This window comes from Puma concolor, chromosome A2, assembly GCF_028749965.1.
Source record: "Puma concolor isolate L17-30 chromosome A2, mPumCon1.1.hap2, whole genome shotgun sequence".
NCBI lineage: Eukaryota > Metazoa > Chordata > Mammalia > Carnivora > Felidae > Puma > Puma concolor.
Window position 1 is genome coordinate 139,521,522 of NC_141668.1, and position 26,258 is coordinate 139,547,779.

Genomic DNA, 26,258 nt, shown 5'->3' on the forward strand with positions numbered 1-26,258 from the left:
CTCACGACTGAACATCATTAGCTGCCTCCAGGACACCTGTAATCCATTGTATGGTGGGAAACTAGTTTGAATCACGTAGAGAATGAAAGCTAACCTTGACTGGGCTCACAGTCTGGACCAGGCACCATGCCAGATGTTTATACCTGGTGGTTAGCTCATTTAATTATTAATGGATAATGAACTCATATGCATTTTTACACTGGTGGTGGATAATTATCTTTAATCATTTAAGTAATACATGCTTATTTAAGAAATGTAGGCAAAGTGAAAATAAGCTGGGGGGGGGGGGAAGGGAGCAGTCATAACCCCATTCCCCAAAAGTAATGACTGTTCAGTGTATTTCTCCACAATAATTTTTATAAGATTTGGCTTAAAAAAGAAGACCTAGCTGTAATGATATAATATGTATAATATATATAATCTATATATAACTATGCATAATCACAGTAATAACATACACGCAATGATTTAAAATTGTTTTTCAGTTAACACTAAAACTTCTTTTTGATATGCTGGGGTTCCACTTTTTTTTTAAACAGCTGCATTTTATTCCCTTTACGGCTGTATCATATTTGCCTTAATCACTGTGAAGTTGAGCATGGGCATTTAAAGCAACTTACAAAGGTCAGAAAAAAAAAACTTACACTGTCATTTTAAGTCAAAAAGAAGAAATCTAAATTAAGCTATGCAAAGAAATCAGAACCTTAAAAATACATTAATATTCTTTTATTTTAAAATTATTTCAGAGGGCATGCATGATTCAGAATTTTATTAAGCATATTAAAAGGCATTCCAGTTAATAAATGTGACTGAAATATGTTCTCATGTCCTCCCTCGCCTCAAAAAATAACTCTACTGGAACACAAATGCCCTGAGTTCTGTATGTACTTTTAAAACATAGCTAAACATGTATGGCAGAGGAATATGGAAAACAAGCTACTGTTTCTAACAAGGAGTTATCATCTTCCACTGGCAACATCCTTTGGTGGAAACAGTCATTAGACTGAATGCTAGGGCCGCCATAACAAAATCCCACAGAGTGGGTGGCTTAAACAACACAAATTTATTTTCTCACAGTTCTGGAGGCCCGAAGTCTAAGATCAAGGTGCTGGTGGGGCTGATTTCTTTGGAAGCCTCTCTTGGCATACCGTCTCACTGTGTCTTCACATGGCCTTTCCTCTATGTGCACATGTCCGAGTCCAGATTCCCTCTTCTTTTAAGAACATCAGTCACATTGGGCAAACACCGCCCCCCCCCCAGCCATATGACTTCATTTTATGTTAATTACCTCTTTCAAGGTCCTATCTCCAAATATTCTGAGTTCCTGGGGATTAGGACTTCAACATGTGAATTTGGGGATGGGTGAACAATTCAACTCAGCCTAGAACACTAAGCAAGAGCAGCCGTGAGGGCTCTCCTTTTTTCTTTCCTACTAGGATATCTGAGTAACAAAGAATATTCCTTCTTAAAAGAAAAGAAAGGAAAAGGGGAGGAGAAAAACGAAAAACAGATGTAACTCCTCTCTAACACCCCCCACGCTACACCACCACCAATTAAAACATTTTTCTTGAGCTTATTTTCTTCATTCAAAGTCTCCTATCATGTTTGCATTGGGCATGTTTTCAAATCTTGGGCAAGATCTCAGGATAGCAAGGGGCACAACTTTTGCACTAAATTCCTTTAAGAAATAGCCCCAGACTTGCTGCAATTTTGAAAAAAAAAGAAAAAAAGAAAAAAAAAACGTTAATACAGTTGCTGTCACTGACATATCCTCGAGACCACCTTCCTGGTCCTTGACGCCACAGAAGCACTTTTCTTCCACAATCCCCTAACTGCTTGTCCCAACCGAGACCCAAACCAAAAACAAACCCTATTTTGTTCTCAGAACCCGATCAGAGAATTTCCTACCAAATCCAAACACCTAAACATCTCCCCCTGAAATGATCCTAAATTTAAAAATAATACATTAAAAGAAAACAACAACAACTTGATTTTGTAAAGATTTTGTTAAATACCAGCCACCTAACACTTAAATGCAAGAAAGAAGTCGACTTGAAATGCAAACAGTCCAGGGAAGGCTCTTCTTTGAAGAAATGGCCACTGGCTCTTTTGTTCTTTTATTTTTGCAGGAGACACGGTGAGGGATTTTGTATCCCCTTCCATATCTTTTTGTGAAATCTGATCCTGTTTTGCTAGAGGTTTCCTTCCCTGTTCAGTTTGCCATGCCAGGGGGGTGAAAAGTTGCATTTTAACCCAGCATAGGGCTTTCTCAAGTTTATTAACACGGTACTGCTGAGGCAAGTCAGTCCCCCAGTGGCTGTCCTGGCTCCCAGATGAAATATCCACTTTCCCTATGATATGTTATTGTAAATATAATACCGAAAGATTATTATATTTTGGACTAGGTGACTGATTCTGAATTTCCTGGCTCTACTGGAATGAAAATAAAAGACCACACAATATTGTAATGGGAACACATCTGGACAGACCACTTTTCCTTTCCTATGGATGGTGAGATTATGGGTTGAAATGTAAGACTCTTGGGTCTTTTCATGTTTCATGAACTTAGGCAAATGTAGATCCACATCACCTGCACAGATAAATGAAGGCCTCTCCTCCAGTTAGGAACCTATCAGCCATGGATTATTCCATGTGATACAGGGGATGATGTTGTATTCCTTACATCTGTTATCTATCAAAATGGAAGAAGAGGAACACCTCTGAGTAAACCAAATGTGGTCACTTCAGGCTAATTAACTTTCTGCTCCTCTGTGGCCAAAGGTTGGACTGCAGTCCTACGAGGGTCACTTTGCAGGAAAATTTGGACACAAGAGGAAACACTGGAGAGCAGATGGCTTCAGGAAAATCCCTAGAAAACCCACGATGAGCAATTACCTGCCAATACACTTAGCAGGGTGGCAGTGTGAATCATTTGTAAGGTTTCTATTTTCTAACTGTCTGTGTCTTCTACTCTAAGTCCTATGAAGGCAAGCATTGATTAAAGGAATGAAGAATTGAATGAAAGAAGGAATCAAAGCACCCCAGGAAAAGTACAGGATTTGCATTTGGAAGCCTTATGTATGAATCCTAGGAGGTTTAATTCTGTAATCCTAATTTTTTATTTTTTTTTTAAAATCCTAATTTTTTAAACAAAATGCCTGTGTTCCTTATACCATGCTGAGAATTTTAATCCTCACTTTTCTTCCCTGAAATAAAAATAGCTAATACTTTCTGAAAATTGTTTGGAGTTCCTCATCCTTGGATGACCAACAGTCCCAGTTTGCATGGGACTGACAAGGTCCCCAGGATATGGAACTTTTGGTCCTAAAAGGAAGAAATTCTGGCAACGCCAGGATGAGTGAGTCATGTTATGACAATGAACAAGTTGTTTTTTATTCATTTTGATCTCCTTAATCCCCACCAAAGCTGTATCAGACCAGTAGATACTTTAATTACTCCATTTCACAGATGAGGCTATGAAGGCTCAGGCATGCTAAGTAACAAAAACAGAACTGTCAGGGCGCCTGGGTGGCTCAGTCAGTTAAGTGTGCGACTTCGGCTCAGGCCACGATCTCATGGTTTGTGGGTTTAAGCCCTGCACTGGGCTCTGTACTGACAGCTCAGAGCCTGGAGCCTGCTTCAGATTCTGTGCCTCTGTCTCTGTCTCTCAAAAATAAACACTGTTTTTTAAAAATTAAAAAAAAAAAAAAATTCAGGACTGTCATATTCCAGAGGCTGAGGACTAGTCAGCATGAATCTATACTGCTTCACATCCAAAAAAGGGGAACTTTAGGAACCCCACCTCCTGGATCTTAACGTGGTGATTGAAATGATGGTAATGAATTCAAGTGTAGCATGTGGCTATTTGCAAAGCCCTTTCTGGTTTCACTCTATAGTGAAGGGATGCCATTAAAACTAAGTTATAGTCAACCCAGGTTGACCATCTATTGGGAACTTTGTGGTCTGTTACTCTGGGCTCCAGTGAACTGTTTTCACTTCTGTTTATGGAGAAGACACACAGAAGGCAGAAGAGGAAGGGAGAGAGAAATTAATCTTCATCAGCAAGTTATTTCCTCCAGAGGGACTTTCTGATCATTATTGTAACAAAATATGTCTTTCTCCAAAGTCTGTGCTAAGGTTGAGAGAGCAACTTTAACTGAGGAATAAATGAGGTGCCTTCAAGTGGTGAGGTTGTAAATTGCCCATCAGGTCTGAAGATTCATGGTTGGCTGCCTTCTTTCTATTTATCTCCAAGAGTTCCTGGTCTTCCACCTGGGATTGCTCATCCTAATATGTATTTTTCAGTTTAGCCAAATCTCAAAGTGATAGGCAAGAAGAAACTGAATAAGGTGGGAGAGACAGATGCATTCAACGAACACACTAAAAACTTTTTTCCAGGGGTAGGTCAAGCAGGCTTATGCAGTTTAACTGAAAACAAATTCCTTGGAAATGAAGCCTACAACTACATACCAGAGTCTTGAAGACAACACAGAAAGCTCACCTGTTTTCAATTACGCTTGATGATGGATTATATTTGTAAAATGTGATGATATTTTTGGACACCTCTTTGCCACCACCCACCCCCGCAATGCCTTTACAGTTGGGCACGAAACCTTATCTTGGCAGTCAAGGCTTTCTCCAACACATCTCCAGTCACCTTTTTCTCTGCTCTCCAATCTTCTTGTCAACTTGGACCTTCCTCTCTTGCCTCCATGCCTTTATTCAGGCCGATGCTTCCCCATTCTTCATCTCCACTTGTGAAACTTGTAATGGACACCTCTCTCCTCTTTTGCAGCTTGAAGCACCCTTTATTATTTTGGAGTACTGCTCTTGCCCAGGCTCAGTTCATGGGTTCCTGGGGCTGAACCTATTTTCGATTCTAGAACTGGGCACGTGATCAAACAGAGCTGCTGATATATTTTGCTGGATTTATCAGGAGAGAGAGGCATTTTCTTTTTGCTGGAGTGATAAGAGCTGCTAACAGGGCGGGGGGTGGGGAGGGGGGGTGTATGAGAGAGCTGGTGTCTATTCTTAGCTCCACAAGGAAGAAACCTGTCTGAAAACAAAGCCAGTGCAAGGTATAACAGTCAAGAGTTGGAGAGACTGTTCTCTTAGAGCATCATTTGGATATCCTGGATCCAAATGCCCCTGAGGCAGGATACCCCCAGATTTTTTTAAGTTAGCTAAGTCCATTTTTGCTTTAACTAGAGTTGAGCTTAAACTAGAGTTGGGCTTCTGTCACTAAAAACCAAAAACCCAAACGTCTCCATTATACAAACCCTACTCATAATTATGGGTTCTTTCAAAGGTCACCAAATTTCTAAAGCTTTCTTAGCTTCAAAAGAGGGTGAGCCTTTTTTATTTCAAAATGTCCTAGGACTCTGTATCTAATAAAAATTATCATTATTATTATTATAGATAAAGGGGAAAATACTAGGGAACAACATTGGATTTACTTAAGCCACCTGGCAGATTTTCTGATACATCTGATACTATTTTTTCCATCCCCTTTATGGTCACAGGTGTATTAAAAATTGTGCATATGGGGCGCCTGGGTGGCGCAGTCGGTTAAGCGTCCGACTTCAGCCAGGTCACGATCTCGCGATCCGTGAGTTCGAGCCCCGCGTCGGGCTCTGGGCTGATGGCTCGGAGCCTGGAGCCTGTTTCCGATTCTGTGTCTCCCTCTCTCTCTGCCCCTCCCCCGTTCATGCTCTGTCTCTCTCTGTCCCAAAAATAAATAAACGTTGAAAAAAAAAAATTAAAAAAAAAAATAAATAAAAAAAATAAATAAATAAAAAAATTGTGCATAGTTTTTGCTCATTGTTGACAACTGTTAAATTAGCAAAATCCTTTTTGAAAGCAGCCTAAAAATGTACCAGAGTCAGGACAAGCCAACTCTTAGGGGTCTATTCAAATGAAACAATACAAAAGTAAAAGCTGTTCATTCCAGTATTCCTGAAAGAGCACAACTGGAAATTATTTCAGTACTCCATAGCAATAGGCCATAGTCACTCCTTCCATTTCTGAAACCAGTTTTGGAACCCTCAGGTATTTTCATAGATACGATGATGTTCTTCTAGTGCCTGGATTAATGATTTCATCAGGCTACATTCCTGGGAAATGAGTCTTAGTCAGTTATTGGTGTGCAGGAACGATACCTATGATCAGTACCTGTGGAGAAGTGAGGCAAATTGACACTGGGCAGAGGGAAAATGAACTGTGATGCAGTCATAACAAGGCATCAGCCAAACCCAGGAGCCTGGAGCTGGAATGACCCTTCAGAGTTGTCCTGCATCACCTGTCATTACACGTGGGCTGCCTGTGGGAAAGAGACATGAATTTGGATGAAAAGGCAATCTTCAGTCAAGGCCAAGTCCTGAGGAGGGATTCAACTGACAGTGTGAAGCAGCCAATGCTCCCAGCATTCGGGGGAAGGGGCATGGCAGTCCTGAAGGGGGGGATCTGGACTGTGTCGATCAGTGTCCTCTACAAGGGTCAACACTGACCCATGCTGAGCTGGTAAGATGCTGTTGTCTAAGAGTTTGAAATGGGAGACATGGAAACCAGAAACGGGGAGGCAATATTACTACAGTGTTTGAGGCAAAGTCCACAAACTCATGTGTTCCTCAAAACCACGTGGTCCCCTCCCTTCTCTGTGCCTGGTTGTTCAATGGTTCAGTGGATTTCATTTGTTTCTGATACCAAGAAAACGTTAAATACTTTGCCAGCAATCCTCAGATTGTTATGAATATGACGGATTATGCAGCCGTCAAAATGATAATAATGTAATTTTTTAAATAATGTCAAACACAAAAGTGTGTCCAAATGTAATTTTAGGTGAAACTAACAAAACAGGAAGTAATATTTCTCTATGTAAACATTAGTAAGTGCAATCAACGACACTATCAAAAAAGTGAACAGACAACCTACAGAATGAGAGAAAGTATTTATAAATCATATATCTAATAAAGGCCTAGGATCTAGAATCTTTTAAGAACTTTCAACAGCTCAACAACAAAAAAAGACAATTGAAAATTGGGGAAAGGACTTGAATAGGCCTTTCTCCAAAGAAGATATACAAATGGCCAGAGATGCTCAATGTCATTAACCATGAGGCAAATGTATATTGAAACCACAATGAGATAACACTTCACATCTATTAGGACTGCTATTTTCAAAAAAAAAAAAAAAATACAAGAACTGGAAATCACAAGAGTTGGCAAATACATTCAGAAACCCTTCGGGGGTGCCTGGGCGACTCAGTCGGTTAAGGACCTGAGTTTGGCTCAGTTCATGATCTCATGGTTTTGTGAGTTCGAGCCCCACATCGGGCTCCGTGCTAGCAGCACAGAGCCTGGATCCCGCTTCGAGTTCTGTGTGTCCCTCTCTCTCTGCCCCTCCCCCACCCCTGCTCACACACTCTCATTCTCTCTCTGTCTCTCTCTCAAAAATAAATAAACATTAAAAAAATAAAGAAAGTGAAACCCTTGGATATTTGGGGTGGGGATTTAAAATGGTTCAGCCACTGTGGAAAATAGTTTGGTGGTTCCTTGAAGAGTTAAACTTACCATAAAAAAATTACCATGCAGAGCAATTCCATTCGTAGGTATATACATAAAACAACTGAAGTCAGAGAATCAAGCACAGGTACGCACAGTAGCCCTGTTCACAATAGGTAAAAGGCGGAAACAGTCCAAATGTCCATCACACAGGAACGGATAAACAGATGGTGGTAGATCCGTACTTTGGACTATCATTCGGCCATAAAAAGGGATGAAGTATTGGTCCATGGTGCAGACTTTGAAAACATTACGCTCTATGAAAGAAGACAGACACAAAAGGCTGCATGCTGTAGGGTTCCATTTCTCTGAAATGCCCAGAATAGGTAAATCCATTGGGATAGAATGTAGATTGGTGGTTGCCAGGCAACAAGGGAAAAGGGGAAATGGACCTGCTTCCTGTGTGCATGTGTGTGGGACTTCCTTTTGCAACTAGATAGAATTGGTGGTCGCGTGATATTGTAAGTGCACTCATCGCCACTGAACTGTTCACTTTAAGACAGTGAAAATGCGAATCTCACCTTGGTTTTTAAAAAGGTAATAAACATAAAAGATAACAGTGTGGGAGTCATTTGATGAGAAGTGGTTTTCAAAAATATATCACCATGCCATATGCCTATCAGCAAATTCTTTTTGCTTTGGGGTAAACAATTACTTGCCTCCTAAACGAATTATAATAGGTTAGTATGGGAGAAGTAATAGAGTCTGCGTGATCAGCATGCTTCCTGTGGAGAGAACGCCCCATGATAACACATCCCTCAACAATATTGCCTTGGCTATCAAGTGCTTGGTAGCCGGCTCTCGTCCTTCACAGAAGTGTCCATCCTGTCATTTAATTAAGCTCAGTTTAATGCAGTGTTTCATTGTTAGCAGGTGAATATCTTGGACCGCACTTACATTGTATTGGCAGGCTTTATCTGTAGCACCTTTGAAAAATGTTCTCATTAAGTCTTTTGTTATACATTTTCTAGTATAAAACATAAGCATAATATAGTTCCTTCTGAACACTCATATAAAAATGGAAACAGGAAATAAAAATAGCCATCATCCGATCACCTAGAATGGAAGGATTAAAGTTTGGTTTTACACGTACGTGTACACACCTACACGTATATACAGTTACACACGTGCGTTTGGGGCAACAAATAAATAGTGTTATGCTGTATATGCTGTATTATTTTTCACTTTCTATCATGAGCAATTTTCTCTGTCATTATTCTTCTAAAATAGCATTTTTAATGTATAGCTGTACCATAACATATGAAACTGATTATCTCTTTCAGACGCGTAAGATTTCTTCCCCAGTATTTCTGCAATCTAGTCTTTCATTGTGCCCCATTATTTTTTTAATGTTTGTTTATTATGGGGGGGGTGAAGAGGGGCAAAGAAAGAGGGGGACAGAGGATTTGAAGTGGGCTCTGTGCTGACAGCAGCGAGCCCGACATGGGGCTCGAACCCACGAACTGTGAGATCATGACCTGAGCTGAAGTTGGACACTCAACTGACTGAGCCACCCAGGCACCTGTCATTGTGCTCTGTTATAACCATTCTTTCTTTCATACAAACATTCTTTGGTGGTGGGAGGTAGCTTCCAGTTTTTACTAAAATATTTCCAATTTCACTACAAAGAACAGTGGGATGGAATTCCTTGTATTTAAGCCTTTTTGTGTATCATTGTTTTCTCCAGACAACCTTTTTGGTTGAGATATAATTGATATATAACATTATGTTAGTTTCAGGTGTACAACATAATAATTCCTTATTTGTGTATATTGTGAAATCTAGTTGAAATCCTTCACCACACATAGTTACAATTTTTTAAAAATTTTTTAACATTTATTCATTTTTGAGAGACCAAGCGCGAGGTGGGGAGGCAGAGAGAGAGAGAGGGAGACATAGAATCTGAAGCAGGCTCCAGGCTCTGAGCTGTCAGCACAGTGCCCAACATGGGGCTCGAACTCATGAACCTCAAGATCATGACCCAAGCTGAAGCCAGACGCTTAACTGACTAGGCCACCCAAGCGCCCCCATAGTTATAATTTTTGTTCTGGTGATGAGAATGTTTAAGATCTGCTCTCTTAGCAACTTTCAATTCTGTGTCTCCCTCTCTCTGACCCTCCCCCGTTCATGCTCTGTCTCTCTCTGTCTCAAAAATAAATAAATGTTAAAAAATAAATAAATACAATACAATACAATGCAGTGTTATGAACCATAGTCACCACGCTGCACATTACATCCCCTGGACTTATGTCTCTTAAAACTGGAAGTTTGTACATTTATTCATTTTGCCCAATCTCCTTTCCCCTCCTCTGGCCACCACCAGTCTATTCTCTGTATCTAAGAGTTCAGTATTTTTGTTTGTTTGCTTGTTTGTTGTCATCAGATTCCACTTATAAGTGATATCATATTGTATTTATATTTCTTTTTCTGTTTTATTTCACTTAGTATAATGCCCTCAAGGTCCATCCATGTTGTCGCAAATAGCAAAGATTTCCTTCTTTTATATGGATGAATAATATTCCATTGTGTGTATTTACACATTCACTATAGATAGATAGATAGACCTAGATAATCTCAAATTCTTTATTCACCCATCCAGCCATCACCGGACCCGTGAGTTGCTTCCATGTCTTCGCTATTATACGTAAAGCTGCAATGAACACGGGGATGCATGTAGCTTTCTGAGTTAGTGTTTCATTTCCTTTGGATAAATACCCACAAGCGGAATTACTGGATCAGATGGTAGTTTTGTTTTTCATTTTCTGAGGCATCCCCATACTGTTTTCCATAGTACCTGCACCAGTCTGCATTCCTACCAACAGTTTGTCTTTTCTCCATATCCTCACCAACATTTCCTATTTATTGTCTTTTTGATTAAAAAAAAAATATTCTAAGAGGTGTGAGAGATCATTTCATTGTGGTTTTGATTTGCATTTCCCTGATGATTAGTGATGTTGAGCACTTTTGCAAGTACCTGATGGCCATCTGTATGTCTTCTTTGGTAAAAAAAAAAAAAAAAAAAAAAAAAAAAAAAAAAAAAAAGTTTTTAGATCCTCTAACCATTTTTTTTTAATTTTTTTTTTTACGTTTATTTATTTTTGAGACAGAGAGAGACAGAGCATGAACGGGGGAGGGGCAGAGAGAGAGAGGGAGACACAGAATCGGAAGCAGGCTCCAGGCTCTGAGCCATCAGCCCAGAGCTCGACGCAGGGCTCGAACTCACGGACTGCGAGATCGTGACCTGAGCTGAAGTCGGACACTCAACCGACTGAGCCACCCAGGCGCCCCTCCTCTAACCATTTTTAGTCAGATTATCTTTTGCCATTGAGTTGAATGGGTTCTTTATACATTTTGGATATTAATTATATGTTTGGCAGATATTTTCTCCCATCCCATAGGTTGCCTGTTCATTATTGACAGTATCCTCTGCTGTGCAGAAGCTTTATTTAGTTTGATGTGGTTTACTTGTTTATGTTTGCTTTTGTTGACTTTGCATTTGGTGTCCAATCCAAAAGAAATCATTGCCAAGACCTAGGTCAAGGAGCTTACTGCCTATGTTTTCTTCTAGGAATTTTATGCTTTCAAGTCTTATATTCTTCATCCATTTTGAGTTTGTGTGTGTGGGGGGTGTAGAATAGGGGTCCAGTTTCATTCTTTTGCATATGGCTGTTCAGTTTTCCCAGCACCATTTATTAAAGAGACTATCCTTTCCCCATGGTATATTCTTGGCTGCTTTATTGTAAATTAATTGGCCATATATTCATGGGTTTATTTCAGGGCCTTCCATTCTGTTCCATTGATCTCTGTGTCTGTTGTTATGCCAAGATCATACTATCTTGATTACCACAGCTTTATAGTATAGTTTGAAGTCAGGAAGTGCGATACCTTCAGGTTTGTTCTTCTGCTTCCCCCCCCCCCCCAATTGCTTTGGCTATTTGGGGTTGTTTGTGATTCCACACAGATGTTAGGATTTTTTTTTAAATTTCTGTGAAAACACCTTTGGAATTTTGATAGACATTGTGTTGAATCTCTAGATGGCTTTGGGTAGTGTGGACATTTTAACAATGCTAATGCCTGCAGTCCATGGGCATGGAGTATCTTTCCATTGATTTATGTCTTCTTCAATTTCTTTCATCAGTGTCTTCTAGTTACAGTTATAGTCTTAAAAAAACATTCCTGCAACTGGATATATCTAGTCCAAAGGAAAATCTGGAAGTCTTTAATATGTTTTGACAAACTTCATGTTAGGTGATCCCAATTTCCCCTTCCAAGTATGGGCGTAAGATTGTGCTGCTGTTCTCCATTCTTGGCAAAATCGGGGTTCTCGCTAATAACTACTGCCAACAGTATTATTTTACATGTTTTTTAAAATTTATTTTTGATTAGACAACATATAATACAGTTTAAATATCAAAGGAACCCAAGGGTGTACAGGGAGAGTCACTGTCGTGCCTACGTACACCATCCCCTTCTGGGGGCAACCCATGTTAACGGTTTCTTGTGTATCCCTTCCAGAAGGAACCCATGTGTTAGCAAATGGTAGGAATCTAAATATACTGTACTTTGCACTTATCTCTATATTCTGAACATAGCCTCTTCATTCTTTTGTTATGGTCACGTACTTTTCTACTGTTGAATGTAATACCCTTAAAAGTCCCCTTTTGCTGGACATTTAGGTTGCTTTTCAGCTTTTGCTACCACAGACCATGTGTCTGCGAATTACCTTGTAAATCTATCACTTTGTACATGCACACGTGTGTGTGTGCAAGTTCAGTTTCTGGGTTACTGGGTTCAAGGAGTTTTTTGATGTTTTTGCTATTGTCAAGAAGAAAAACAAGAAAAAGGAATGTGGGAGAAAAAAGAAAAAAATTAGAAAATTTAGTGAGTCTGGTGTTTATTAAATAGTGGGGAATGTCACATATTTTTCCCAGACTGCACATCTCTGAAGTTTCTGGGGTTTTTTTTCAGTAGTCTCCCTCATCGGTGAAAGGGGTTAGACATTTCAAAAGAGTAGGGGCAGGATAAAGAATGGGTGCTAAAAACCCAACAGCAGAACTGCTTCTCATCATACAGCGGCTGTTTTACCGTCCGCTGAATTCCGATAAGGAGGAACAAATGCCTTCGAACAAGGAAGGCTAAGCCTTTAAGCCCTGGAGGTGATGTTACACATCTCTTCAGAAATACAAAATGAAAATACGTTTTGTATTGGAAAATAATTTTCCAGAGATGAGATCATCTACAACATAAAGGATTAAACTTTAAAACCCCAGTCAATGTGCCTTTATTTAACAGTGAGTTTTTTTTTTGAAAAAGTCTTTTTCATTTATTTTAAGTAAACTTAAAAAATTAACGTGCAAACAGCACGGTGTGCAAATCATAATTATATAGCTTAATGAAGCTTCACGGAGTAAACACATCCCTGTAACCACCGCCAAGATCAAGCAAAAGAATGTGACCAGCATCCCAGAAGCCCCCATTGTGTCCTTCAAAATCACTGTCCCCCCAAAGTGACCATTTTCAATCGCTGTCAATTAATTTTGTCTATTTTTTAACATCATTATAAATGGAAAATGTAGGATTCAGTTTTCTGCGTCTGGTTTCTTCTGCTCGATGTTATATAAAATTCATCCATGATGTTATTTTTATTTTTATTTTTCAACGTTTATTTTTGGGACAGAGAGAGGCAGAGCATGAAAAGGGGAGGGGCAGAGAGAGAGGGAGACACAGAATCGGAAACAGGCTCCAGGCTCTGAGCCATCAGCCCAGAGCCTGACGCGGGGCTCGAACTCACGGACCGCGAGATCGTGACCTGGCTGAAGTTGGACGCTTAACCGACTGCGCCACCCGGGCGCCCCCATGATGTTATTTTTAATTTTGTGTGTGTCCACAAATATTTACTAAGCATCTACCATAGTTAGGCACTATGCTAGGTACTGGGCAAGTGACAGCGATGATACAGACAAGACCTTGGTCTCCTAGAACTTCTGTAACTTCTGCCTCTGAAAATGAACATCTGAGGATTCAAAAGTCACTGCTTTTCAGGAAGACGGCACAGTACCTCAAAGGCATCCATTTATCTAGAAAGTCATAGGGATGGTCAGGCTAAAGTGTGTTCCAGTGGATTCCTGCATGTTCATCCATAGGACCTCCTAGCATCATTTACTCACTACATAAGAGACAGAGGCCTGCAGAATAAAATCTCAGTTGCTTTCAGAGTTGCATTCCAGAACAGCTCCCTGACTGAGTAACTATAGTATGTCTGCCAGGCAAGACTCTGGGGAAGGAAGCTGTCTATAGCTTTGAAATGCTATTTCAAACATGTTTGTTTTGCAGAAAAACTCATACAGTAACGGCCACATAATGGGTTTTTTTTTTTTTCTATTAAGTTATAGTTTCTGCCCCTTTCTCAGTTTAAGAAATGGGCTGGGAGAAATACTTCTTGTGGTCAGGAGAGATTTTCAGTTAACCCCCCAAATCAGGAGACTGTTATTTCAAGACCTCACAGAAAGACAGATATCCTAGAACATGCATATATTAACTTCAGACTTGATGGTGATTATTGACATTTGTAAAAGACTTTAACACAATTTAATGAGTACAATATTGCAGTAATTAAATACATGCATTTATCAAAAGCTTTGAAAATATGAAGAGCATTAGAAATCAAATCCCTTTGCCCACCATCCTCAAATGTGTCCCCTCTCCCGTTCCACAGGTACGAATTTAGAGTGCATCTTTCTAGACCTCTTTTTATATCTTTATGCACAAACACCTATGTGAGCTGTTCTTCACCTAAAGCACACGCACATCATGCTGCAACTTGCTTTGTCCTTCCAACGATGTTTTTTTAGATCTTGCCAATGGAGGTCTCCTGGTTCACTCCTTTGTCAATATTCTGCCATATGAACATGCCATTTTCTATAATGTGGCCATCCTTCTGAGGACACGTGGTCTCGTTTTTCACCATTACAAGCAACACTGTCATGAACATCTTTGACATGCATTCTTATGTAAGTGAGCAAGTGTTTCTCCAGGGAACACATCAGGAAGGGAATAGATCATGCCATTGCTTCTGTAAGGCAGTGTTTTTTGGGTCCTTAATGGTAAGGAGGCTCCCTGAAGGCTGGGTAGGGCTTAACTGTATCTGTATTGCCAGAACCCATCACAGAGCCTGCTAGCTAGTAACTGCCTTCCACAACTCAAGTGGAGGTCCTGCCATTTCATCTCTTTACTTCGCTATGTTTTGGTTGGCTCTTCTTTGCCTACCAGCCATTTAAAAGGTAGAATCCTAGGTCCTTATTCTTGGCTTTCTCTGGTTTCTCCAGAGTCTCTTTCTCTGGTCAGCAGCTCTCTTCCCTGGCTGCACATCAGAATCCAAAGGGGAGCTTTTAAATTTTTTTAACTTTTTTTTTTTTTTTTTTTTTGAGAGACAGAGAGAGACAGGGCATGAGTGAGGGAGGGCCAGAGAAAGAGGGAGTCACAGATTCCGAAGCAGGTTCTAGGCTCTCAGCTGTCAGCACAGAGCCCAACACCGGGCTTGAACTCATGGACTGCAAGATCATGACCTGAGCCGAAGTCGCATGCTTACCCAGCTGAACCACCCAGGCGCCCCAGAAAGGGGAGCTTTTAAAATTTACCGGTGTCCATGCCCACTTTCCAGAGGTTCTGACTTAATTGGCCTGCAGTGGAGTGGGTCCCAGGTAATTGTGTTTTTTCTCCTGGTTTTCCATCTGATACCAATATGAGGTTAGAATGGAAAATCACTGCCCTGGGCTAGTGGTTGTCCAAGTGGGGACTCCAGTCAGTAATACCAGCATCCCCTGGATTTGTTAGAAGTGTAAGTTCTAGGGGCCCCTGGGTGCCTCAGTCGGTTGAGCGTTTGACTGCAGTTCAGGTCGTGATCTCGCCATTTGTGAGTTTGAGCCCCATGTTGGGCTCACTGCTGTCAACCTGTCAGCGCAGAGCCCATCTTGGATCCACTGTCCGCCCCCCTCTCTGCCCCCTGCCCTGCTTGCACTCTCCCCCAAATAAATAAATATTTACTAATAAAAAAAAGAAGAAGTCTAAGTTCTTGGGTCTTACTGAAGAACTACAGAATCAGAAACTGGAGGCAGCTGTTTTAGCAAGCCCTCTAGATGATTCTAAATTATGTTAACCAAATTTTGAGAACCACTGCCCTGGGTGAGCCCATGCATTTCCCTGATTTTGGAAACATGTAGAAGACTTGCTTTTTTCTCATCTTCCACCTAAACTCCTGAACACCACCTGCCTAGGGGACGTTCCACTAGAGTGCCTCACCAGCATGCCCAGTGCTCCTGACCCCACTCCCACTTCCCCGAAGCCTTCTCCATCTTAGCGAATGACACCCTTATCCTCCAAGTTGCTGGAGGCAGAAATGTGGAAACCACTCTTTAACTTTTTGAAAATAGGTAACATGCTCAGGTAGCTTAAAACCCAGAAGGTACCAAAAAGCAAACAATGAAAGTCTCCCTCCTGCCCTCATCTCCAATTATAGACTGAATATGCCCCCACCCCAAATTCATATAGATGAAGTCCTGACCCACAATGTGGCTATATTTAGATACAGCGCCTTTAAGGAGGTAAAGTTAAATGAGATAAGCGTGGGGCCCAAATCCAATTAAGAGAGGTGTCCTTTTCCCTTAGAAGAGGAGGAAGAGACACCAGGAGTGCATGAGCATACAGGAAAGGCCAGGTGAGAACACAGCAAGAAAGTGGCCATCTGCAAGCCAAGGAGGGAAGTCTCACTGGAAAATAACCCCGCCAGCACCTGAATCTTGCACTTCCAGCCTCCAAACCTGTCAGGAAATACACTTCTGCTGCTTAAGCCCCCCAAGCCTGTGGTATTTTGTTATCGCAGCCTGTGAGGTTTAATTTTATGCGTCACACACAGGGTGGTGAGATATTTGATCAGGTACTGTTATTCTGGGTGTTTCTGTGAGGGTGTTTTAGGATGAGATTAATGTTTAAATTGGTACACTGAGTAAAGCAGCTTGCCCTCCAGGATGATAGTGGGCCTCATCCATCCATCAAAGGCCTGAATGGAACAAAAAGGCTGACCCTTCCTCAAGTAAGAGAGAATTCTTCCTGCCTAACTGCCGTCCAACTGGGACATCTGCTTGTGCCTTCAGACTCTAACTGAAACGTAGGCTCCTCTTGGGGCTTGAGGCTGCTGGCCTTCCAGTGGAACTAAACCACTGACTCTTGGTTCTCAGGCCTTTAGACTTGGACTAGAAGTAACCCATCACCTCTCCTAGCTTGCACTGAACTCACTCTGCAGGTCTGGGGACCTGACAGCCTCCATAATCACATAAGCCAATTCCATATAATAAATTCCTTATAAGAAATCTCTTTATATAGATACTAATAGGTATATAGTGTTAATATGTATATAATAAACACAAACATGTATGCACGCACGCATACACACACACACACACCCCTTCTGGATCAGCTTTTCTGGAGGACCCAATGCAGCCTTAGCAGACTAAGAATAGATCCCCAGTGTTTTTCACACACACACACACACACACACACACACACACACACACACACACAGGCACACAGAAAAAAGTACTGTATTTATCAAGATTTTACGTGATAGCTACAAAAAATAGTATTAGCATAGTTTTAATTTGTATTTTTTTTATTATGTGTAAAACCGAGTATCTTTTTACAGGTACACATCATTTGCATTTCTTTTCTCGTAAGATATCAATTGATAGGTTTTGTAGATTTTTATTTTGGCTTGAAGGAAAGATCTCTCTCTATGTTTTGAGCTGAAAATATCATTTCTCAGTCTGTCATTTATTTGACTTTTGGATTTGGATTAGGATGTTTCTTACACAGAATTTGTTTTTGTTTTGTGAAGAAGTTAAATGCCTCAACTATTTTTCTCATGTGGCTTGTAGATTTTTGAATCATGATTAGGAATCCTTCCTTATGCCACAGATACCAAGTATTTCCTCCTATTTTCTTCTAAATCTGTCTTGATTTAATTCTTATATTCAACTCTTGATTTATTCAATATGGATCAAGCATGTATTGAAAGTGTGAGATAAGATTCAACTGAACTATTTTTAGTTAGTTTGTTTTGAAACCACATGGCCACCACGTCATTCTTTCATTGTGTTGTGAACCATGTTTTCCCAGAAAGTTTCTAACGTGGTCTGTTTCAGAAACTAAATTCTCACAGTTAGCCCTGTTTCTAGATTTTTCTAGTCTCTTCCATTGAATGTTCTCCTAATTCACAGATCAATATCCCACTATTTACTTATTGAGACTTTATATTATATATTAACATCTAGTACTAATACTACCAATGTGGAGATCCAGTGTTTTCTGAGCTGCTCTTTTGTGTTTATCTTCCCAAATATACTTTGGCTCAATTTAGCTCATTCAAACAAAACAAAAAACAACAGAAACAAATTGTGGGTATTTGTATTGGGGTTCTAATAATTTGTAAACTGTCTCAGGGAGAATGGATGGGCACCTCTGTGATAGTCAGGCATCCTGAGAATTGGCTGTCTTTCTGCATACTCGTATCTCCTCTGAGGACTTCATTAGTGTTTTTAAAATATTGTTCACATAGGCAGTACAGATTTCTCGTTATTTCTTCCCAGTGATTTTGTTGCTATTGTATGTGTGGCTTCTATTCTTGTATATTCTCTGTCTGGTTGTTATTTGTGTACATAAAAGATAGCAATGGCTTCAGTCAGAACTATGGGACTTGATGTAAATTAAAAACATTAAATTTTAAAAAATAAGAAAAATTGAAAAAACAACAGGAAAAAAAATAATAACTATGGGACTCATTCTTAACCAACTGAGCCACCCCGGCGCCCATTTTGGGACTCATTCTTGATGTCCCTCCTGTCTCATCCCTGCTGTAACATCCTTCACCATGTCATGTTGAATTAACCTTCAAAATACACTCTGCATGTGTCTAAATCCTGCCACCTCCACTAACACCACCCCAGTTCAAGCCATGATGCCCCTCAGGAACAACACAATACCCCTCCTCGACCCTAAACAAAGCAGTCAGAGGGATCTTTTCAAAACAACAAGAGCATCTGGTAATCCCCCTGCCTAAACCATTTCCATGGCTTCCCTTGCACCCAGAATCAAATGCACCCCAAGGCCCTCTATCACCTGGCTCCCGGCTCCCTCCCTGCCCCCCACCCCCTGGAAACCATCTCTGTTCACAGAACTCCAGCCACAAGGCGTCCTTTGGGTTCAGAAACACTCCCACCAATTTCCTATCCCAGACCCTGCCCCGTTGTTCTCTCTGCCACGAATATTTTTTCTTTCCATTCCTTAGGGGGTGGGCTCCTTCTTATTCACCAGATCTCAGTTTACCTACCACTTCTCGAAGAGGCCTTCTCTGTTCACCCTTTTAATCTCCTCCGAAATACTTAGAACAATGTTGAATTATATACCTGTTCATCTCTTCACTCAATTTGTGTTTGTCTTTCCCACTAGAGTGTGAACTCCAATGCTATCTGCAAAGTACATGGCCTATAGTAGACAGTCAAGAATATGTACTGAATGAATGAACAAATGGCTTCTCACTTTGTACAGTGAGGGGCTGAGAACGCTTTTACTTTTGTCCTGTTACTCAGCTGTTATTCTGCATTCACATTTTAAATGCACAGTTACTGTGTATCAGATGCTTGTATTTCTTTTCTTTATTTGTATTAATTTTTTTTTTAATGTCGTATCTTATTTTTGAGAGACAGAGACAGAGCGTGAGCAGGGGAGGGGCAGAGAAGGAGGGAGACATAAAATCCGAAGCAGGCTCCAGGCTCTGAGCTGTCAGCACAGAGCCTAACGTGGAGCTTGAACTCACAGAGCACGAGATCATGACCTGAGCCCAAGTCGGACCCTTAACTGACTGAGCCACCCAGGCACCCCTGAGATGCTTATGTTCCTAAGTCACAGTCTCCTCTCTAAAGCCTGACTTGCCTATCATAAATCTCTTCCTAGTGCTTGTTCATATATACACAATATATATGAGGTTATTTTCAAATAATGAAACACATACTGAATGGTAGAGAAAAAGCTGAAGTTATGCATAATTCATGAGAAAAATTTCTCTAAGGATGGTGAAACCATATTTTCTTTATATATTATCTTTTTTACTTTAAAAAAATCAACTTTTCTCATCAAGAAATGTATATTCTTGTTGTAAAGATTATTAAAAATATGGAGATGGGTATCAGAAATGTGGAAAGTATGAAAGATTTCCATAATCCCCAGTCCCAGAAAGCACAGCCCTGTGGCCATGCTTTGATGTGATAGCCACCTTTCTAGATTTTTTTTTTTTCTATGCATACCCTGTTTTAGTACCGGCTGAGATTTTGTTATTTTTTTCTTTTTACCGTTCTAGGACCCAATTAGACAAACAATTCTGTAACTTGCTTCATAAAACACCTTGGACATGTTTAAGTGCTAAAACACCCAGTTCTTCCATCCTCTTCGATCATTGTCTAATACTTCATGGCACTTGTGGTCTCTTGACTGTGCCTTTCCCTTCTCACCTGACTGGTAAGATGGGGAGGGGATAGTCTTGAATTGTCCCTTTTTCTATTTCTAGGACCTCTGCCACACCGGGACCTACAGACCACCAAAGTCACTGCTCAGGGAGTCCTTTCTCTACTACGACCTCCGTTTTGCCAGAAAAGGTACCTTAGAGCAAATATGAATTTTGTGAGGTACAGATTTGCTTTCATAATTAATGAACTGAATAACCTACTGTATGAAGTGTTGATTTAAAACGTATATGCAGGGACCCCTGGGTGGCTCAGTCATTTAAGCATCCGACTTCGACCCAGGTCATGATCTCTCAGTCCGTGAGTTCGAGCCCCGCGTCAGGCTCTGTTCTGACGGCTCAGAGCCTAGATCCTGCTTCAGATTCTGTGTCTCCCTCTCTCTCTGCCCCTCCCCCACTTGTGCTCTCTATCTCTCAAAAATAAACAAACATTAAAAAAAAGAAAAGAAAGGATACGCAGGTGATTTTGTGTGGCCTGCTCTAACTAGAATTCAGGCACCACTGTCACTGTGAGAAGATTGCCCAAAAGAAAATTCTACCTCCAAACCCCCACTTCTCGTAACCGTACATCTTGCACAGAGCCCAACAGTAGCTGAAGCTTATTTCAGTTACGCTTGCCGTGACTGCCACTGATAGGTACTGTTTTTGAGTGGGGGAAAAGAAAAGTGCAAAGGCAGTCATTTTGCCAACATCTGATAGGGACGCGACAAGGCACTAATTGCTAGGCTTACATTTCAGGAAGCAACCTATTTTGTGTTATTGGTGCCAAGGAATACAAGGGCAGTGCATGGTGAATATGCCACTTACAACTGGCATCGATCTGATGTCACATAATTTCCGTGCCAGGTCAGGCTGGGACATGGGACACGTTTAGGTTTTTGCACATGAATTGGGAAAATGAAGGTATTCCTCCCTGCTCTCCCCCCCCGCCCCCCACCCAGCCTCTCTCCATTGTCTTTGGTGGTCACAGTAGCTGAGATATTTTGAAAAGTTCTTGGAAAACCTTTGTACTGGCCCCCCGCAGAAACTCATCATGGGAAATTCAAATCCTATCCCACTTGTAAAATTTCAAGGTAAGCTTGGCCGTACAATGTTTTTATAGCAAGAACCAGGGTGTAGCCTGAACACTAAGATGCGGGGCTACACTGAGGGTCACCGGAGTCTACAAAAGTGGTTGTAGCAGCAAGGCTATTGAAGAAGACTAGAGTTGTCATGGGCCAGTCTTACATTTAGATGAATGAGTGGTTTAGGGTACTGGGAAGATCTTCTCCTCAATATCACTTTGGCTTGATGTTCAGAATTTCATCACTTCTGACTCCCTGAACCAGACCCCCATTGGCCTCCTTCCCTAATTGGCCTGATATCTGAATTTCTACTAATATCAATATTTCCACTCCTTCAGTATGTATTTCTAAGGATAAAAATGTATCCTGCATTAAGCTTACTAGATCATAAATACATATGACATATGTATGATATGACATACATATACATATTTATCTATACATAGATCATAAATACATATGACATACATACATAAGAGTTCAGGCCTTGAGATCAGAAAGCCTGGCTTTAAATCTCTAACTCAGCTACTCACTAGCTGTGCAACCTTGGGTAAGTTACGTATCCCCTCTGTGCCTTCATTTCCTCCTCAGAAAAGGGGGCCTAACGGCCCTCCTGTTTCATTGGGTTGTCAGGAGAACTGAATACAGTATTACCTACCATACCTAGACATAGAAAGCAATTGGTAACGTTTACCCTTATTATAATAAATAACATTAGGACAGACAGGACATTAAGCATTATCTGCAGAGGAAATTACTTTTTTGCGTGTGTAAAAATCGCTTGCCACAGAAAAACAGGTTTTTTTTCAATGTTTAGAGGGAAAATTGTGTTTTGATTATGTCAACATTCTGCCAGAAAAACACAAGGCCCAGGGTTCAAAAAAATGTTAAATCGGACTTATACGCTAGAACTGCTAATTTTAAGCAGAGTATGAGAAAGAGAGAGTAAGCTGTTTTAAAAAATGAAAATAATTTTAAACTTAAAAAAAATTTTTTTTTCAGATATAGAGAGACAGAGTGCAAGCAGGGGACAGGACAGAGAGAGAGAGGGAGACACAGAATCTGTAAGAGGCTCCAGGCTCCAAGCTATCAGCACAGAGCCTGACATGGGACTTGAACCCACGAACTGTGAGAACATGACCTGAGGCCAGGTCAGACGCTCAACCGAATGAGCCACCCAGGCACCCCAAAAATGAAAATAATTTTAAAAGAGCAAGGGGGCTAACAGCAAGGATAAGTGTGAAAAAAAAATACATAGTCAAAGAAATATTATAGCACACATGTGACTGATTTTCTTTCCCAGGAGGAGAAAGGCTCATGACCCGGTGAAGGGCAGTTAACAGGGAAAGGCGTGCTAGGTTACCACGACTGTTTTCTGTCTAACTGAATCAGAAATCACTCTTTCTAACTAGCAGAAGGGTTATCAGTTAATCAGTGAGGCCACCGATTTGAACAGAGATCACTTACTCTATGCCAGCCAATAAGCCAAGACTTTCATTGGTCAATTCACTGTCACACCATCCCTACAAGGCAGGTAACTGTAATGACCCTGTTTTTAGGATACAAAAAGAATATGGAAATTGCCACAGCATTGGTCTCTTGTCACGTTCATGATCCTGAAGTTGCCATCGGGGAGAGTCTAGCTCTGAAAATTTCTACTCCGGAAAAAAGAAATCACGATAAGATTCTAATTAAAGCAAGACTTGCCTCTCACGAGTAATGATACCATAAAAAACCAGACATTATGGCAGTCATTCCCAGGTGTGTGTGTGTGTGTGCGCGCGCGCACTGTGTATGAAAGAATGACTTTCGTTAATTAAGAGAAACAGTGGCTCTGAAAGCTGGAAATAATTTTGCAGAAATAGTTAATTCATTCATTTAAGAAATATTTATTAAGTGCCTGTTGCATACCACCAAGGGGATACCGTGATAAGAGAGACTGATCTGCTCCTTGCCCTCAGATAGTTGAAAGTCTACGGAGTATACCAAGCAACAACAATGAAAGAAAGCGTGAAACAAAGTAGGACAGGAGAATGTCAAGGCTCTGGGGGCATACGGCGTCCTGGTGCATCTCAGAATGCTGTAAGAGTTATCAGGTTCCATGCTCGCACATATATAACACCTGTTTATGTTGAATGTGCTCTTTCACCAGATGGTGACCTTGTATTTGCACCCACTGTATTGCTTTTTGAATGGACTTCAGTTTAAAAGTGGTTTGGATCTGAGCTAGAAGTCCAGTTACTTCTGAATCATTTGTAGTTGAACCCAGATATGATGGCCAGGTTATGATGGCCAACCCAATCAGTTGAACCCAAGTATCATGGCCTCTTCTATAGGGTGTTAGAGGGAATGAAATAAGGATTTGAGGTCCACAGGCTCTCCAGTGAGTATCAATGGGATTCATTTCAGGCTCTAAAGCCTGAACAGTAGCAAAAGTATGGTCTTCTGGAATGACAAGTAAGCAAGGCACACTTGATGAGTGAACAACTTTGTAGAATTGCCATGAGTTAGCTGTATCTAGAGCCCACATTAAAAATTGGAACTATGACTTTAAAAGTAGGCTTAAGAGAAGTTATTTAGGGGATGCCTGGGTGGCTCAGTAGTCCAACTGTGCAGCCTGCTTGGGATTCTGTTTCTCCCTCTCTCTCCCCCTCCCCTGTGTGCTCTCCATCTCTCAAAATAAAAGAGAGAGAAAGAGAGAGAGACGGAGGGAGAGAGAGAGAGAGACACTAAAGAGAAAAGTTCTAAAAGATCATATTCATCAGGCCAAGTATAAAGGCTGAATGATCAAGAACAATTAGGCAAACATCTTCATATTAGGAGACTTCTCTGGTTAATGGAGATCACAGGCTTTGGAGGTAAAATGACCGCAGTTCAAATCCCTGTGCAGCTCACTCTAGCTCTTTAACGCTGGGTGAGTCACTTCACTTTTCTGATTCTTACTTGCATCACATGTTAAATGGGGAGAGTCAAACCCAGCTGGCAGGACTGGCGATAAGGATTCATTAGCACAAAGTAGGGACTCAAGAGAATCTTGTGCTATTATTACTAACAGCTAAACTCCTCTAACTTTTGGTATACTATTGGTATACAATTATAACTTTCTCTACATTATCGTTTACTTGAAGTCAGTATTTGGAAGACTTCAAACAATACAGTAGTGTCCTTCACCCATGTGACAAGAAAAGAGGACCGTTTCTCCCCACCTCCCCTAAGCCAGCATGAGACCGGATCAGAGAGGTTACTGCTCGAGGTCACAGAGCTGGGCCACTACCAGTTCTCTGCTTTGTGGGAGAGTCCGGTGTGATTGAGTACCTTGGCTTATCTATTCCAGAAACCACCACTGCTGACCAGTCAGGAAACTATTCACTTTAATTCTGGCTCCTGGTCTCTCCCTATTATTCGGGTGTGGGTTTTCCCTTTCTGTGGAAATAGATGGCTGTACCTCATATCTCCTTCCTGCTGTTTCCAGTGATGTTCTGCAAACACAGTCACTTGTGATGTCATGTCTCGTATTTCCGTTGGCCAGCTTCTCTCTCCCTAGTGATTAATGTCAATCATCACTCCCCTGGGATACAATTTTCATGAAGAATCAGCCAAAGAGGTCTGCCTCTTAACCTACAATAATGTTCAATTCCAGTAAAGCCTGGGAGAAGAAAATGGACTAAAAATTGTTTCTCCATTAACTCTAGGTGACCTCCCAAAACTCTGCTTCTTTTCAAGCAAACTTTTGCGATGGGCCAGTTTACCAAAGAATTCACTTTTCTCCCTGAGCTCAAGTCATTCTATATTCCTATTTATAAAACTATCCTCTAAACTGCACGTGTGTGCTGTTATAAAATAAAGAATATATTCATTCATTTAATAAATACTTCTGGAGCACCTACTATGTGCCAGATTTGTTCTACGTCCCGAGAAAAAAGTTGTGAAATATCAGTGAAATGAAAAAATCAGCTAAGATGATTATTATGAAATACTCAGCATTAGAATAGGAAGTTAGACAGGCAAAGAAAAATTATACAATCAAGATACGTTTGAGGAAACTCTCTACGTGGTATTAGCTGACGTCTCCCAAACCAAACCCCCAAAAACCCAGCCACACTTTTGATCAACCCTTCATTCATTATATATGATAGTGATTATGAACTTGGACTAAATTACTGGAACAGAATCTCAATCCTATCTCTCACTAGTTGAGGGACCTTTGTCCTTTGTCAAATTATTTAACCTTTTACTCCTCAATATCCTTATGTGTAAAATGAAATTACAGCCTCATATAGCTGTTGTAAGAATTAAGTACTGTATAATTGTACATGGTCTGGCACGTGATAAGTACTCAATAAATGATGATGATGATGACTGATGATGATGATTTGGACTTGAATTATTTAGATAAATAGCTCATTGTCCTAAGGTAAGATTTCAAACATCTTCCTAAATTTTTTAAGCCTTGTTTATAGATATAAATTCAGAGGCAAGACAATACACTTGAGAAAGGTTGAGCAGACTTGCTGAGGATAAGAAATTCAGAAACCCAGGCTCCTGATCACGTGGCAAGGTCACCAAGAGATACTTTGTATTTTCCTTCCTTATCAGCTCTTGTTTGTGTCACCAGCAATTGTAAAGAACAGTAAACAGAGTTCATCTTTTAAAATCAAGTCCTAGGGGTGCCTGGGTGGCTCAGCTGGTTAAGCGTCTGACTTCAGCTCAGGTCATGATCTCACGGTCTGTGAGTTTGAGCCCCGCGTGGGGCTCTGTCCTAACAGCTCAGAGCCTAGAGCCTGCTTCGTGTTCTCTGTCTCCTTCTCTCTGCCCCTCCCCCGCTCATGCTGTCTCTCTCTGTCTCTCAAAAATAAAGAAACATTAAATAAAATTAAAAATAAATAAAAATAAAAAATAAAATCAAGTCCTAGAAAGAAAGGTAAGGAGGGAGAAGACACAGAGGAGACTTGTATCCCTACATAAAATAATTTCTACGCTGTCAGCTTATCTTTATGAGAAAGGTTCAAATTAAAAGGGAGAATATTGGTTTACTAGGAAATTTTGAAAAGTGCCATTGTTTTCTTT

At 40.7% G+C, this 26,258-nt stretch overlaps 1 protein-coding gene and 1 long non-coding RNA gene across 30 annotated transcripts in view; one reads left to right on the forward strand and one right to left on the reverse strand.

Moving 5' to 3' along the window:
• The window catches only part of LOC147583562 (uncharacterized), a 38,997-nt gene extending 13,919 nt beyond the window's left edge, over nucleotides 1–25,078 (forward strand). The window contains exon 2 of the long non-coding RNA XR_015248328.1: nucleotides 20,173–25,078. This is a non-coding gene — a long non-coding RNA (uncharacterized LOC147583562). The remainder of the gene's footprint in view (nucleotides 1–20,172) is intronic.
• Nucleotides 1–26,258, reverse strand: part of LOC147583560 (uncharacterized) — a 321,362-nt gene that overhangs the window by 287,969 nt on the left and 7,135 nt on the right. For 13 of the 29 annotated variants that reach the window (XR_015248312.1, XR_015248310.1, XR_015248308.1 and 10 more), the window contains exon 2: nucleotides 7,569–7,814. The exons of 15 other annotated variants lie outside the window; for them this stretch is intronic. Coding sequence is in view for 1 of the 14 variants with exons in the window: in XM_086697672.1 (XP_086553798.1) it covers nucleotides 7,569–7,600 (32 nt within the window). In the remaining 13 variants the exon portion in view is untranslated. Of the gene's footprint in view, nucleotides 1–7,568; nucleotides 9,646–26,258 lie in introns of those variants that run through there. One more of the 29 variants, XM_086697661.1, reaches the window with a different exon arrangement.